The 17,049-nt window shown below is 45.1% G+C and overlaps 1 protein-coding gene across 1 annotated transcript in view; it reads right to left on the bottom strand.

Moving 5' to 3' along the window:
* The window catches only part of LOC306922630 (noelin-2-like), a 54,950-nt gene that overhangs the window by 34,230 nt on the left and 3,671 nt on the right, over positions 1-17,049 (bottom strand). Inside the window, exon 2 of the mRNA XM_079500366.1 lies at positions 1,486-1,635. Within this exon, the coding sequence (XP_079356492.1) occupies positions 1,486-1,635 (150 nt within the window). The remainder of the gene's footprint in view (positions 1-1,485; positions 1,636-17,049) is intronic.

Raw genomic sequence — 17,049 nt, 5'->3', positions numbered from 1 at the left:
GATATATTTGGCCACAGACCCGCCTTCTGAAAATGTTTTGTTGTGCTAGGGACCCCCAGCAGATTATGTTTATGTAAAAAATAATACAAAATAATATTAAAAGTATTCAAAAATGTTCATACATTTTCCAGATTTTTCTAAGGATTTCAAAAATAGCCTTATTGATCGATCAGTATCCAGAACTGAACAGTACAACTAACCATGTTCACATACCAAGAGCACTTTCAAATCTATATAATCTGTTAGATCATCAAGTTGAAATCCTTCCCCGGTTCAATTTCCTCCCTCTATAAGACTCCTTCAGTTGGAGCCGGTTAAGTGCAGCAAGACACAACTTCAAAATGCTCCCTCGTCATCTGAGCAAGCCACGGCTGGGTCAATGCAGAGAAGTACTGTAATCTCACTTCAGGGATCACTTACAAATTATCTTTAGAAGTACAGATTCCTGTTTTAGGCTGCTATTTAAGTCAACCTCAGTCTCTTAAATCGTCTCTGTCAGGTGCAGTGGAAACCTCATATGTTCCAAAACTGTTCATTTTCAAGGATTCAAATTCAATTAAATGTTGATGCTATTTTTGTGTGACGATGTCGGATGTAGTGTGATCAAGTAGGGCGTGGAACACTATAGAAATGAAGCTGAAAATGTACGTATGTTCTGTTTAAAGTGCTGGAGAGACATGGAGACAATCTGAAAATAGTGCTTTATATCACTTACCCTACCTTTAATAGTGACAATAGCAGATCTACAAGCTCAGAGTCACAATGCATCATGAAGAGCTTGCAGTATTTTCACAAGCCTCCAGTTAAATTAGTTAATAGTGTCACAATCATTTTAACAACTTTAATCATATTTTCTATTCAAAAATAGCAAATTTGGGGGTCCTTGACATGAAATGTTTGAGAAGAACTTCTAGTTTAGTGATATTGGGAGGATAAGTACACTTGGTAGCATTCATTCCACTGGCTTTGGGGAATATTTGTCAAGGCTGATCGTTTTCAATAATTCAACCACCTCCTCTAGATCTGACACACATCTTCTCCCTTCCTGCCCTTGTCTTCAGCACCAAAACAATGTTCACAAGCATCAAAATACATAACAACGGCAAGCAAGTATAGAACACACATACAGTATATACACATGCCCGCTTACTATACTAGTTGATGGTGCGTGCGTGCGTGCGTGCGTGCGTGCGTGCGTGCGTGCGTGCGTGCGTGCGTGCGTGCGTGCGTGCGTGCGTGCATGCAAGCATGAGCGGGCGTGAATGCGTGTGTGAGTGAGTGTGTGTGCACGCTTGAAATGTCAAAACAAGAGACAGCCAAGTAAATATTTTATTCCAGTACACTGCCTTCTCCTGTGCTGTGTCAAAGTGTTGACCATGTACACGTCACACACACACACACACACACACACACACACACACACACACACACACACACACACACACACACACACACACACACACACACACACACACAGACACTCACCTGTTCAGTCAGCAGGCGTAGCTGTCGACTGCGAGGGTCCCGTTTGCAGAGGTTCTGGGCAGGGGCCACCACCGTACACACACACCTGCCGTCTGGGTCTGACGCTGTGCTGTACACCTGCCACCCCTCCTCTGAGCCAGGAAACACACCCTGCAGGAACAAATGACATAAAACGTCAATTATGACTGTGGTAACAGGGGGGAGGGGAACTCAGGAGTACAGTCACCGGAAAGAAACCGCAAGGTTGCCAGTTCGAACCCGGGCTCCCCCAGAGTCCGTGTTGAAGTATCCTTGAGCAAGACGCTGAACCCCTAATTGCTCCTGATGAGAAGGTTGGTGCCTTGCATGGTTTCCGTCGCCATCGTTGTATGAATGTGAGTGTGAATGGGTGAATGTAATTTTTGCACAATCTATGTAAGCACCTTCGAAACAGGCGCTATATAAAAGCACCATTTACCATTTAGCTGTCTTTTTCGCACCCGTTTATTTTTTTAAAACATTTTTTAATAGTTCACATAGCCAATCTACAAGCTCACAACTTGTCAATGTATATCGGCTAGTTGAACAATTTTAAAATGTTTTTCAAAATAGTAAAAAAAAGGTTTAGGGATAAGGCGTAGCACTACTGGTGAAAATAGAGCCCCAAATCTACAAGAACCGACCAGCGAAAGCCTCCTGTATCCACATGGATTAAAGTTCTCAGTCACCACGACTCCACAGAAGCCAGCAGCATGTCTTCTATGGAAGCATGTTGCACAGCACACAATAGCCGATCGATAAGCTCACTCACGCGCTGTTGAGCTTGTTGATCTGATATTTTCAGAGAAAGCTTTCGCCACAATACGGATGCTGGGGTTTAAGTGATTTAAAAGTGGATACTGAGCTGAATGGGGTTCGAGCGAGGTTGTGGCGTTTCATAGATGAATTGTGCGGAACAAACACTGTCAGCAAGTTGGAAATTAATTCATAATATCCTGGCGGAGGAGGGGGATTTCAATGGATCGTGTCAAATCCATTAATGTTAAATAAACAAAATGCGTAGCAGATATTTCAGAAGCCATTCAAGGTCATGATAAATCTAGAGAGTAATTATCATAATCCTCATGAATTTAAAAAGGTGAGGAAGAAGGACTTAATGGTTGGAGGATTTCCTTCACCTTCTAAGTATGGAAAACACTATAATGCAAATATGCCTTGGGATGCTAAGAGCTCTTGAGTCTCCTACTGTAGATCAGTGATTCTCAAGGTGGGGGTCGGGACCCCCAAGGGGTCCCCACATCATTTAGTTGTGTTTGTTTTTGAGCGGTATATGCACAGCTTTGTGTGTACGTGTGTCTGTATGAGCACGGAATGTGCTCAGCTGATTGGCTGAGCACGGAATGTGATGTATGATGATATAATGATGATAAGAGCGCCGCTCACTTCACACAAGTGTGATGTTTTTTGGGGGGAGGGGTCTCCTGATGACTTGCTTCATGTGCAACAGTGTTTTCTCACTCAACAGTAAACAAACCAACATACAGTATAAGTGTATAGTTGTATACAGAGTATCTGTACATTTTTAAACCATTTACAATGAAAATAAATAAATAAGGCCATTACTGCGTCATAACGTACTTAGGAATACTATAAAAATGATCAGCTATTTTCACAAGATCTATCGGTGGAACGTGCTTGACAGGGTGGGGGGGTCACCAGTTCAAATGTGAATATTCTGGCAGGTCAAGGCCTGAAAAGGTTGAGAACCACTGAGAGATGGACAATGAAGGTTGAGAACCACTGAGAGATGGACAATGAAGGTTGAGAACCACTGAGAGATGGACAATGAAGGTTGAGAACCACTGAGAGATGGACAACGAAGTGAAAAGGTTGAGAACCACTGAGAGATGGACAACGAAGTGAAAAGGTTGAGAACCACTGAGAGATGGACAACGAAGTGAAAAGGTTGAGAACCACTGAGAGATGGACAATGAAGTGTTGTGGTGAATGGTGTGACTGGTGTTTTTAGGACCTAATGTTAACAAATGCAGGAAATGGCCAAAAGGCCACTTAACAATGATGTATAGTAATTTTTAAGTATATTAAAAATAAAACACTAAATATGAATCACAATTTTTTCACTCGCCCAAATGCAAAACACAAAACTCACGTTAAACTTAATTAGCCAAACCGAAGCAAACACAGACACAGACAGTCGTTTTAAAGTCCCTGGACTCTGGAGCTCGTTTGCCCACTCGGCACAGCTGGCACTTGCCGGCAATAATCATCAGTAGAGGGGAGAGAGAAGGGAGGGGGTGTGACACAGGGACAAACTGGAGGCCATGGCGACACTATAGTCACCTTTCCTGTAATGTAGACGAGATTGCATGCATAATGAGCATTTTGGTCCACGCTCCTTGGGGTGTTTTTTTCCGTCACTGTATATTTACACATAATGTGAAATCTGTCCACTGCATTTACCCATCCTATTAACTACTAGGAGCAGTGAGCAGCCATTCCACTGCGCTCGGGGAGCAATTAGGGGTTAAGAAGAGTTTTGCTCAGGGACACACATCGACACATTGCTGGCCTGGAATCGTATCTGGGACAACCAGGGGCCTCTGGCTGCCCAGACAGGCGTACTAACCCCTTTTGGGGGAGTGCTTCATCCCCAAAGTGACGTTGGTTCATAAACAAAGCAGAGAAAATATTTATATGAATGTTTCTGACTAATTTAATTTACTCCCAGCACCACAAACATTTTTGATAGAGTAGCATGTTGATTTCTTCTGGTACCGACAGACGGACGGACGGACGGACGGACGGACGGACGGACGGACGGACGGACGGACGGACGGACGGACGGACGGACGGACGGACGGACGGACGGACGGACGGACGGACGGACGGACAGACAGACAGACAGACAGACAGACAGACAGACAGACAGACAGACAGACAGACAGACAGACAGACAGACAGACAGACAGACAGAGAGACCTGATCTGTCGACTTCCCTGCACTCAGCACTTCACTCACTCTGGTCCTTGCCAATACACATGCCAAGTTTGAAGTGAATTGATTGGTCGGTTCGGGCAGAGAACGCACGCACGCACGCACGCACGCACGCACGCACGCACGCACACACACACACCCACACACCCACACACTTGGGTATACCAGTCAGATCACTTCCAATTGAAGTCGTCAGTTGGTCGGTTCTCAAGATATGCAAAGAACAGATACACACGCACACTTTCACACAAAGACACACACAAATACACTCACAGAGGTTTGCCTAAAATAAATACTGTATACAACATGAAACAAGCAGTAGGGACGCTGAGGCAGAGTGCAGACATGGGAGACAGACTGTGCAGGAAATCGATCCCGCAGGTCGACTATTGTACTGTGAGTGTGTGCTTGTGGAGGTGCTGAATGTCTTAACCACAGTGCAGGGCAGGCAGTCGATGGCCATAATTGGGTGTTTCTTGAATGTCACGAAACCAAGCACAATGTCGTTGTGTTGAAAGAAAATGTCATCATTACAGATTGCTGCTCCCCACTTACTTACACTGACACACACTGACACGCGCACACATGTACGCACACACACACACACACACACACACACACACACACACACACACACACACACACACACACACACACACACACACACGTGAGAGGCCAAAGGCAGTTTCTCCATGAGAGTGGTCATCACACTCAACATAATATGCTTATGTGTAATGTAATGTAATGTAATGTAATGTAATGTAATGCAATCATCAACTATTTATCCATATTTGTTCCATCTGTTCAATCCGTACCCTCTCAGAGTTGCAGACCGGTAAGGGTCCACTTGGAATCTCCCAAGCTTGTGAAAGGTCACTTTATTAACAGTTTGTAAAAGCAAAAGAAGTACAGTTATACAATAATGCTAAAAGGATAGCCCAAAAATCGTTGAAGGCTTGTTTCCATTGTGGTCATTGGGGTCCTATATCAGGAGGCTTTATGTAATGCGCTCCGAGGTGTGTATCTTTCTAGTATTATTTTTCTTGTGACCTGAATCCTCACATTTAAAAAAAAGAAAAAAGAAAGAAGAAATCTCACGGCACCACCTGAGCACCCGCCTCGCCTCAATCCCCGCGGGGCTTCACAAGCTGCCCTACAAACCCCCGACAAGGACTAACGAGAAGCATGCCAAGACTTAAAGCCCCAAGATTCACACCTAGTCGCACGACGATGTTGTCCCACGTGTCGAAAAACAGCAGACCTGCAAGCTTGTACTGTAGGTCTGCTGTTTTTGGACAACGCAGCGGTGGAGCAATAAATTGGGCCTTAGAGGCAGGCATGCAGGAGGGACAGACTGAGGCATGCAGGAGGGACAGACTGAGGGACAGACTTAGAGCCAGGCATGCAGGAGGGACAGACTGAGGCATGCAGGAGGGACAGACTGAGGGAACAAAACAGAGCAGGGAGCCTGGAAAGGAAACAACAACAATGCACAAATCCATCCAATCCCTTTAGGCTGTTGTGTGGAGTGGTGGAGGTTCAGGAGGGGAGGAGGAGCGAGAGGATTAGGAAAGATTCTCTCAGGGTTCAGTCACGGGCCGGCGCCGCTCCGCTCCGCCGGGCATCGCAACCTTGAGCAAGCAACACTGACTGAACCCCTAAAATAACTGCTCCCAGAACAAGCGCTGCTCATGTTACATTGCTCCTTATAGTTAAGGCCTATTCATACTCCAGGTTTTAGGTGATAAGGTGACCACCGAAAACTACAACATGACGTCACGCGTGGTAAGGTAAGCGACTCAAACAAACACTCACCAAAACACATCTCGCTTGTTTTTACTAACCAATGGTGGTGGTGGTGGTGGTGATAAGGTGACGTTTTGGTGGTGGTAGTGGTGATAAGGTGACGTTTTGGTGGTGGTGGTGGTGGTGGTGGTGATAAGGTGACGTTTTGGTGGTGGTGGTGGTGGTGGTGGTGGTGGTGATAAGGTGACGTTTTGGTGGTGGTGGTGGTGGTGATAAGGTGACGTTTTGGTGGTGGTGGTGGTGGTGGTGATAAGGTGACGTTTTGGTGGTGGTGATAAGGTGACGTTTTGGTGGTGGTGGTGGTGGTGGTGGTGATAAGGTGACGTTTTGGTGGTGGTGGTGATAAGGTGACGTTGTGGTGGTGGTGGTGATAAGGTGACGTTGTGGTGGTGGTGGTGGTGATAAGGTGACGTTGTGGTGGTGGTGATAAGGTAACGTTGTGGTGGTGGTGGTGGTGGTGATAAGGTGACGTTGTGGTGGTGGTGGTGATAAGGTGACGTTGTGGTGGTGGTGGTGATAAGGTGACGTTGTGGTGGTGGTGGTGTTGATAAGGTGATGTTGTGGTGGTGGTGATAAGGTGACGTTGTGGTGGTGGTGGTGGTGATAAGGTGACGTTGTGGTGGTGGTGGTGATAAGGTGACGTTGTGGTGGTGGTGGTGATAAGGTGACGTTGTGGTGGTGGTGGTGATAAGGTGACGTTGTGGTGGTGGTGGTGTTGATAAGGTGACGTTGTGGTGGTGGTGGTGGTGATGATAAGGTGACGTTGTGGTGGTGGTGGTGTTGATAAGGTGACGTTGTGGTGGTGGTGGTGGTGATGATAAGGTGACGTTGTGGTGGTGGTGGTGATAAGGTGACGTTGTGGTGGTGTTGATAAGGTGATGTTGTGGTGGTGGTGATAAGGTGACGTTGTGGTGGTGGTGGTGGTGATAAGGTGACGTTGTGGTGGTGGTGGTGGTGGTGGTGATAAGGTGACGTTGTGGTGGTGGTGGTGATAAGGTGACGTTGTGGTGGTGGTGGTGGTGGTGGTGATAAGGTGACGTTTTGGTGGTCACCTTATCACCTAAAACTGGGTATGAATAGGCCTTGGCTTTAGGATGATATAAAATGCAGAGGACTAATTGGCTATATATGCGCATTTTACCTTGGCCAAGCAAGGGACATCGAAGTGTCCCTGTCCCCTTTTGCAACCAGATCTTATTTTAATGATGTTTAGGACACAAGAAACACTTTCCTGGAATTTTTGTGTGTGTATTATGTGTTTTTACTTAGATATTTTAATCATGGCGCCATGTTCATGACCAAAATGTGTCAGGAAAATGTGGTCTCACTTCCTTCCTGGACTACAAGTCACACCTCCATGCAGCCTCCGGCCCCCTTTCCACAAGGAGGGGCAGTGCACCAAAGCACTATTGTCATTGTAGGAATTCAGCAATCCAGTCAAACCCTAGTCAAACAGTAAACACATAGACTTCATTGTTTTTCTGGCCATATAGGGTGCAAATTTCAACATTTCAATAAATTCTACTGTTATCTACTATCTACTACAAATACTATTAACATTGAGTGTCTGCTGTTTCTTCCAGCGGTGAAATGTTCCTTTAACAGTTCCACACCAATCGCTCATCCTCCTTTTGGAGCAAGCAGCCATCTGCTGGGCGAATGCAGAAAGGTGATTTTACCCTCCCTTCGGAGAGAAAAGGCAGAGCCAGGGGCCACCTGAGGGTTGTAATTAACACCTCATTTAGCTCCCTCTCATTATGGGCTAATCACTGTACAAATACACTCACTGTGTTACGCTGAGCTACAGACTGCTGAGGAGGAAACAACAGATACTGTTGCACTGGCAACTGTAATTTCAAGGACTCCCATAACTCTACACATTGTGGCCCCTTGGGGAAAAAAGAAGGAACCGGTGTTCCTTCTTTTTTCCCCGCCTAATTTTGAACCATGCAGTTGAGTTTTCCAAAAAACCTAGGTGTATGCAAAGACGATTTTAAACTGGTAATGGTAACAACTGATGCTCTACAACCCAACAAGAGACTCAGCCGTCTCCATAGCTCCAATCATCACCCACATACATATATGTAATAAACCTCTCCGTCAAGCAGGGACAGGTCCCTCAAGATTTAAAACTTGCTAAAGTAACCCCCCTGAACAAGAAAAACCTGTGTGAAGTGAGGGGCGCTAATATATTAAAGTCTAACTCATGTCATGTAAAACAAACGGTACCAACACAAACATTAAATTCTCTTTATTGTTAATGGCATTTAATGTTTGTGTTAGGGACACATAGCTCCGTAAGGGAGTGGTTGCACCACTCAAAAAAGTCCTTCTGCACACATACAGTGGACAGGTGTGTCGGGTAACTGGAACTGGAGAAGTAGAGAAAAAAGGATCCCGCACACTGTCTTCACTTAGAATTAGATTTACGGTCGTTCAGACCTTCATCAGGCATCAAGCCCTCTGAGCCATGCCTGATGAAGGTCTGAACCACTGAAACATTGCTCAATAAATCTATTCTAAGTGAAGAAGACAGTGTGCGGGATCCTTTTTTCTCTACTTTGAAATCCCTCCTGCCTTCACTGGGGCAAGTTGTTGTGAACTTGTGACACCGTATCACTGATACGTGAACACAAAAAGAGCCATAACAAAAATCTGATGTGATCTTTACGATAATATGCTTCATCTGTTGCCTAATTAGATCAGTAAACAAATTAAGGCAAGCTACAGGGTTAACTCATTAATAGCATCAGTGTTGGGGGTGGGCGATATGGTGATAAATATCGTATCGTGATAAAATGTCTCCATGATATGCCTTTTCAGAGATATCGTATATATTGTGATACCTTAAAGGAGCATTCAGTGATTTGGGTGATTTGGAAAACCACCCAGTCCGCCCCGGTAACAAAATGTGCACATGCACGCTCTACAGTGGGGGGAAGTGCAACAGGCCAACATCATGTGCACTAAGGCCCGCCCCCAGTCGATCATGATTGGAGGAAGGCCCCTCTCATCCTGATTGGATGAAGGCTTTGCCACCCGCCACCAAAACTGAAACTAGGGTTTTTTGACCCCAGGGGCTCACTGGGGACAGGGAGGAACTCCTTATATGGTCAGCACACTCTATAGTAGGGAGGATTATCCAGAAAAAAAGGAAAAATAAGTGATATTTGAATTAAGTAAAATCACTGAATATACCTTTAACCCATTTAGACCTGAGGCCGATTCTAAAGAAATTGCTTCTAAATCCGCTTCTAAAACGTACCCGAAGCCACGGCACGCCGGCAGGCTGGCTCAGCAGCCTATATGTGCCTAGACAGTTGAGATAACCATCCGGGCCTCAGCCAACATTTTTACCAGCTGCTTGAAAAGCGGCTGGTTAGAGAATAGCCATGAAAACTTCGACATGCTAGTCGACATACTAGTCATACTGACGAGCAGTTCTGATTGCTGATTGGGCTGGCGACCTCTCAGGCTGCGTACACACCTAAAGAACAAATGTTCGGTCCGTGTGCGATGCCTGATTGCTATTTGATTGCTGCTCCAATTCATTTTCAATGGGAGTCACGTCGTTTGATCGGACAAACCTGTCCGATGTGGGGGCGGAGGGCACAACAAACACATCGGACACCTTGTAGTCAAAACAGCCAACGAACAGGGTGGGACTTCAGATCGGACAGAAGGGTGGTTTTTAACCGCCAACTAATAGGAGAGAACTTCCGTTCTTGACAGCACTGGGTGGGGTTTAGGCTGTAGTCTTCTGAGTTACATGATACAGACTATTATATCGCTTGTTTGTATGTCTTATTTTGGCTACGGCCGTGCGTAACTTGGAGAGTCCAAGTTGCGCACGGCTGTCTCCAGTGAGTGAGTCCAGTCTGGTACGTTCTATTCTATATACAGAAATACAGGACGATAGCCAAAATAGCCGTCGGGCCTCTGCAGTTGTGAGGCTGCATTAATAATTAGTTCTAAAAGCATGTCTTTTTTACGGGGCTCACTATTGATTTTAATAGTAGACGCATATATGTCTATGAGTAGCCTAGAGTAGAAATGTAATGGCAGCGTACGAGGTTCACATGCGCAAATATAACAGATGTACAAGTTATCGACACGAATGGTACTTACGGTATGGTACACGATGTAAGCTTGTAGATCTGTTTATTTTAAGCATGCGCCACCGCCACCACGCAAAGTTATGACGCGCGCACATGTGGGGGGAGAGACCCGATATATTTTATAGCTCTATGGGAGAGACGCAGACAGAGAAATATTTAAAATCATCCTGTCTCGCTCTAGCGCACGGCCGCACGCATAAAGAGCCAATGGAGCAAATGTTAAATAAGCTACACAGGTGGTCCTAAATGATTAATTGATTACATCACTATAGCAAAAGACGTGATATAGGTCAACTGCAGCGGAGCTGTTCTGACTTGAAGCTTAACTGACCAGCACGGCTTCAAGTTTAAATCATAAGATGACATGGAAATGCCCGTCGATTTGATGCGCAGAAATAACATAGGCCTATATCGAATCAGGTTAAGGTGCACACATGGAAGAAAAGTCCTTTTTATCGGGATTCGGGGATACTTTGTTAAGTTTGTTGGCTATACGTCTATACGTCTCCGGTGAATTGTATGCACCAGCAGCAAGCACATTATTGTTCAAACACCTGCTCCTCTGTTCATCTGTTGTCTTATTTGGCTAATAAAATAATTATTAAGAATTAATGCAATTTCAAGTTGTTGCTGCAATCATGATTCATGTTGCTGTTCTCTTCTCTCTGTGTGACTGAAGGTTGCGCCCAAAAATTGTAGACAGTGATTTCCCGCACCCCCTCATGTTATTTTTCCCTCCGTCGTAAAATGACCTCTTTTCTTTTTTTCACTATTTGGTTCGCTTAACATGTCCACGTGTCATTTGTTTACATATTTGGTACGCTTTACAAAGTCCAGTGTGAACACCAAACGGACCAAAATCAAAATGCAAATATGTGGTCCTTGTGTGAAGTTTGAGTGTGAAAAACGGCCTCGACAAACTATGGCTAGCTGCTGCTGCCATAGATATATCTATGGCTGCTGCAGTCAAGAAAACTACACTGAACATATGTGCATCTATTTCCGCGTATGTAGCACCGCCCAAATCGCGCAAAGCATTGTGGGACATGGAGGCATCAAATCATAAAAATGTAATCAGTGGTCGGTCGGACAGATCAATGTGTCCGACAGGTGTGTACGAAGCCTCAGGCTGCGTACACACCTAAAGAACAAATGTTTGGTCCGTGTGCGATGCCTGATTGCTATTTGATTGCTGCTCCAATTCATTTTCAATGGGAGTCACGTCGTTTGATCGGACAAACCTGTCCGATGTGGGGGCGGAGGGCACAACAAACACATCGGACACCTTGTAGTCAAAACAGCCAACGAACAGGGTGGGACTTCAGATCGGACAGAAGGGTGGTTTTTAACCGCCAACTAATAGGAGAGAACTTCCGTTCTTGACAGCACTGGGTGGGGTTTAGGCTGTAGTCTTCTGAGTTACGTGACACAGACTATTATATCGCTTGTTTGTATGTCTTCTTTTGGCTACGGCCGTGCGTAACTTGGAGAGTCCAAGTTGCGCACGGCTGTCTCCAGTGAGTGAGTCCAGAAATACAGGACGATAGCCAAAATAGCCGTCGGGCCTCGGCAGTTGTGAGGCTGCATTAATAATTAGTTCTAAAAGCATGTATTTTTTACGGGGATCACTATTGATTTTAATAGTAGGCCTAGACGCATATATGTCTATGAGTAGCCTAGAGTAGAAATGTAATGGCAGCGTACGAGGTTCACATGCGCAAATATAACAGATGTACAAGTTATCGACACGAATGGTACTTACGGTATGGTACACGATGTAAGCTTGTAGATCTGTTTATTTTAAGCATGCGCCGCCGCCACCACGAAAAGTTATGACGCGCGCACATGTGGGGGGAGAGACCCGATATATTTTATAGCTCTATGGGAGAGACGCAGACAGAGAAATATTTAAAATCATCCTGTCTCGCTCTAGCGCACGCATAAAGAGCCAATGGAGCACCAGCAGCAAGCACATTATTGTTCAAACACCTGCTCCTCTGTTCATCTGTTGTCTTATTTGGCTAATAAAATTATTAAGAATTAATGCAATTTCAAGTTGTTGCTGCAATCATGATTCATGTTGCTGTTCTCTTCTCTCTGTGTGACTGAAGGTTGCGCCCAAAAATTGTAGACAGTGATTTCCCGCACCCCCTCATGTTATTTTTCCCTCGTAAAATGACCTCTTTTCTTTTTTTTCACTATTTGGTTCGCTTAACGTGTCCACGTGTCATTTGTTTACATATTTGGTACGCTTTACAGTCCAGTGTGAACACCAAACGGACCAAAATCAAAATGCAAATATGTGGTCCTTGGTCCTTGATCCGGACCTTCTAAGTGAACTTTGAGTGTGAAAAACGGCCTCGACAAACTATCGCTAGCTGCTGCTGCCATAGATATATATGGCTGCTGCAGTCAAGAAAACTACACTGAACATATGTGCATCTATTTCCGCGTGTCGTAGCACCGCCCAAATCGCGCAAAGCATTGTGGGACATGGAGGCATCAAATCATAAAAATGTAATCAGTGGTCGGTCGGACAGATCTGTGTGTCCGAAAGGTGTGTACGAAGCCTCAGGCCTAGTTCACACCTACACAACAAATGTTCGGTCCGTGTGTGATGCCTGATTGCTTTTTGATTGCTGCTCCAATTCATTTTCAATGGGAGTCACATGGTTTGACCAAACATTTTTGTTTGATGAGGAGGGAGCAATCAGCAATCAGCGATCAAACACAAATGTTTGATCAAACCATGTGACTCCCATTGGAAAAGCATTGGAGCAGCAATCAAAAAGCAATCAGGCATCACACACGGACCAAACATTTGTTGTGTAGGTGTGAACTAGGCCTCAGCCACTGGGATAGTATTGCAGTTATATTGGCTGCCTCGTCTCCAGCAACAACCAGGGTTGCCACGTCCGCTTATTTCCAGCCAAACTTGGATCGTTTTTTGCCCCACAGTTTCTTGCCTGGTTTTTGGAGGTTGGTTAGCTTATTTCTGTCACGACAGTTGGCAACACTGGCAACAACAGAACATCCCATCGTCTGCATGCCATGAAGAGTTACAAATTTGTGTGTTGAGAGGAGCAGGGGAAGTGGAGAGGGAGAGAGGAGGAGGGGGCTTCCACAAGGAAAATAAACCACACGCATCAACGGCATGACGACACGCATCACAGACTACCGCAGACCTCCGCGGGGGACCCCCAATATCCACGGACCCCCACGCCGACCTCCGCGGGGGTCCGCGGTAGTCTGTGTGGGGGTCCGTGGATAAGGGGGGTCCTCATGGAGGTCAGCGTGGGGTAGGCTACAACCAAATGAATCCATAACAGTCCATTTGTACAGTCTCAGAGTTTATTTTTAGAAAAGTGTCCTTTGGTGTTTGGTTCCATTTGTAGTAGGCTAAAAGGCTACACTCACAGTTACAGAGTCACCTGGACACATACTGTTGTTTCCACACACATAAATACAAATAGACACAGATATTTACATTTCATAGCACAATTCTGGAGATATAAGGCAGCAGCTGGTTATTAATTGTCTCCACCAGGCCGAAGGCATGGGGAGAGAGTATGTTTTGCACTCCGTCCGTGTGTGTGTCCGTCCGTCCGTGTGTGTGTCCGTCCTTCCGTCCGTCCGTTACCAGCTAATCTCCGGCACCGTTAACCCGGTCGATGCCAAACTTTGCACACACACTCCCTGGATGGCAACGATGAACCTCTGCCCCGCATTTTCCAGAACGGCCTGTTATAGCGCCACCATGAGGCAGCTTTTCACATTTTTACCTAGAACTGCACCGATCTGCGTGAAACGTTGCATGCACACTCCCTAGTGGCCAAGGACAAACCTTTGACCTGCAATTTCCGCATCTGCCTTTTATAGCGCCACCAGGAGGCTGACTTTTGTAAAACACCTTTTTTGATATTACTCCTCCAGATTCTGTCCACAAATCTCACAAATCGTTACACAGTATCTCTATGGTCATGTGCTCAAGTCGGATCTGTCCGATATTTCATATTCCATCCTAATTGGCTATAATTGGCTTTCACAGTTTGCAAGATTGCCCCGTTTTGAACAAAAGCCTCAAATCATGAACGCAGCATACAATTTACGTGAAATCTTTCACACATTTTCTTACTAGGCTGAGGAATATATCCCACCCTTTTCACATTGGCCTGTTATAGCGCCACCAACAGGTTGATTTTTGCAAAACACATTTTTGGAACAAAATGCCTCAAATCATCTAATTGCCATCAAAGGCTCCTAAACATTACTCCTAAACATTTTGCCAAACATCACACACACTCCTATCCTCCTGGTGGAGACCTGTGCCCGGAAGGGCACTTTTTCTAGTTCATAATGAATTCTTGTTTAACTCAAATCTTTGCTTCTGGGCGTCCATTCAGATGCGTGGTCGGCAAAGATCTAATAAGGGTCCATTTGGTTACCAACTCCATCATTTAGATGGGGACCACCTGGAACATCCTCAAGGACCACTGGTGGTCCCTGGACCACTGGTTGAAAACCACTGCTATAAAGCAGTACTATACAAATTTTCTCATAAACCTTCATTACAAATAATGAACACATTGTTATGCAGTCTTTGACTTCTCATTATAAGGAAATTGAAAGATTGATGATGGTGCAGACTTGAAATGACAACCAAAAACATAATAATAATAATAATACTAATACTAATACTAATACTACTAATAATAATAATAATAATAATAATAATAATAATAATAATAATAATAATAATAATAAATAGTGAAGAATACATTATTCATGAAGGCCCTGTTTATTTCCTAGAGAGAAAACAACGAATGAATATAAATTAAACCCAGCAGTAGAGTGGCTTTACATTTCAATAATTCTTCCTATTTGTCTCCGTGACACGGTTAGCAACTCTGCACCTTTCACATCCATCTGTTCTCTCCTCCAATTACTCAGTGCGCGCAGAGTGTGTGTGTGTGTGTGTGTGTGTGTGTGCGCGCGCGCATGTGTGTGCGCACGCATGTGCGTGTGTCAGCAGTGTGTAGGCGGTGGTTGCTTGCATGAGACTGTGTACTTGCTGAACTAGCAAAGTGCCACCAGCACCTTGCAGCTGTGTGGTCCCACCTGAGCCAAGACGCTTAATCACACACTTACTACACACACACACACACACACACACACACACACACACACACACACACACACACACACGTTTGTAGTACTATACTTGTGAGGACATTTTATGACGTCAACATCCCGAATGTCATTTTTACAATTCTATTACCATTTTTACCCTAACCTTTGTGCCAAAAGCAGCACCAAGCTATTTTTGGTGCATGACAACCGGTGCATGACAACTGAACGCAGCCTGAATGCCTAATCCTAACGGCAACACCAACCAGATTTTTTTCCTAAAGTGAGCCTAAGGGCTGGGCTACACTGGGGGCGGAATTGGCTATGCAACGGTATACGCTGCCACAATAGCGTGTGAAAACGTGTACGTCACCAAGAGGGGGGCGGCGTCTGAAAAGCTAGGGACGGCCCTCTTGTGGGCTTTAAATTCTAGCCCACATCACTCAGAATAGAGTGACGGTGGTATGTTTTTGTAAATATTGAGCTCGTTCTTGGCGACAACATAGTGAACCAACACCAGGATGGATAGAAAGAACGTTGGGCCCAAATACATTATAAGGACAAGGAAAATGTTGTGAACAAACACGGCTGTGCGCTTAGATACTTTGTTGAACGTTATGTCTCTGCGCCCGTGCGACGTACAGCCGAGATCCAAGCCATTGTACGTCTTTTTGTAAACTCGTCAATCTGGGTTCCTTGATGCTGTCTCCATGCTGGAAAGCTGAAAATCTAATTCTGTTTTCTGGCTCATTCCCTCGACGTGACCTGCTGTGGCACTTATTTACTGAGCAAGTCTGCACCATTGTGAGGTCAGTTTAAAAAAAGAACGTATACAAGCACACCGGATAGTCGCTCAATGTAAACAAACCAGACAAGACAAGTATGGCGGCCGCTACCACGTGACACATATGTTGACGCCCCCTCCAGGAGATCTTGGTACACACTATATATAATCAATGGAACCCGGTTGCGGTGCGCAGGTTGTGCGTAAGCTGTGATATGGTTTTGCGGAGTTCCTCTTCATCAATTGTGGAGAATGACATTAGGCTCCCCCTGGAGTGATCTACACTTTTACACCTGGCACATTATCCGAGTTTGTGCTAGCAGCACCATTTTCAGTTTGTAAATACATCAAAGATGCGAATATAATCCATTACTAATGGATGCCTTGGCCTGGAAGAGAGGTCATCAGGTGGTCTCCAACCTTCTTAGAGTGTTTCAACCCTCAACCACTACACTCTCCAGTTGGCGGGTCAGCAGTGATTGGCCAAGTCACTGCCCCGTCTCCTCCAGGATTCCAGCTCGGGAAAGCTTGCCTACTCTCGGGAAGCACACGCCCCAGAGCCGAAGCAGCCATAGACCTGTTTATGTCTTTGTTTCTGATTTCTCACTTCCTGGAACTATTGCTAATGTTTTTCCCCACAGCTCTCCCTATGATCTAAACTTGTCAACAGAGAATGACCATGGTTAACTACAAAAAACATGTATGTATCAGGACAGGAAATACATTTCTTCACAC

Source organism: Electrona antarctica, assembly GCF_951216825.1.
Source record: "Electrona antarctica genome assembly, chromosome: 4".
In the NCBI taxonomy this organism is placed as follows: Eukaryota; Metazoa; Chordata; class Actinopteri; order Myctophiformes; family Myctophidae; genus Electrona; species Electrona antarctica.
Note: the sequence above shows the minus strand (reverse complement) of the source record. Positions and strands in the feature narration are given on the sequence as shown.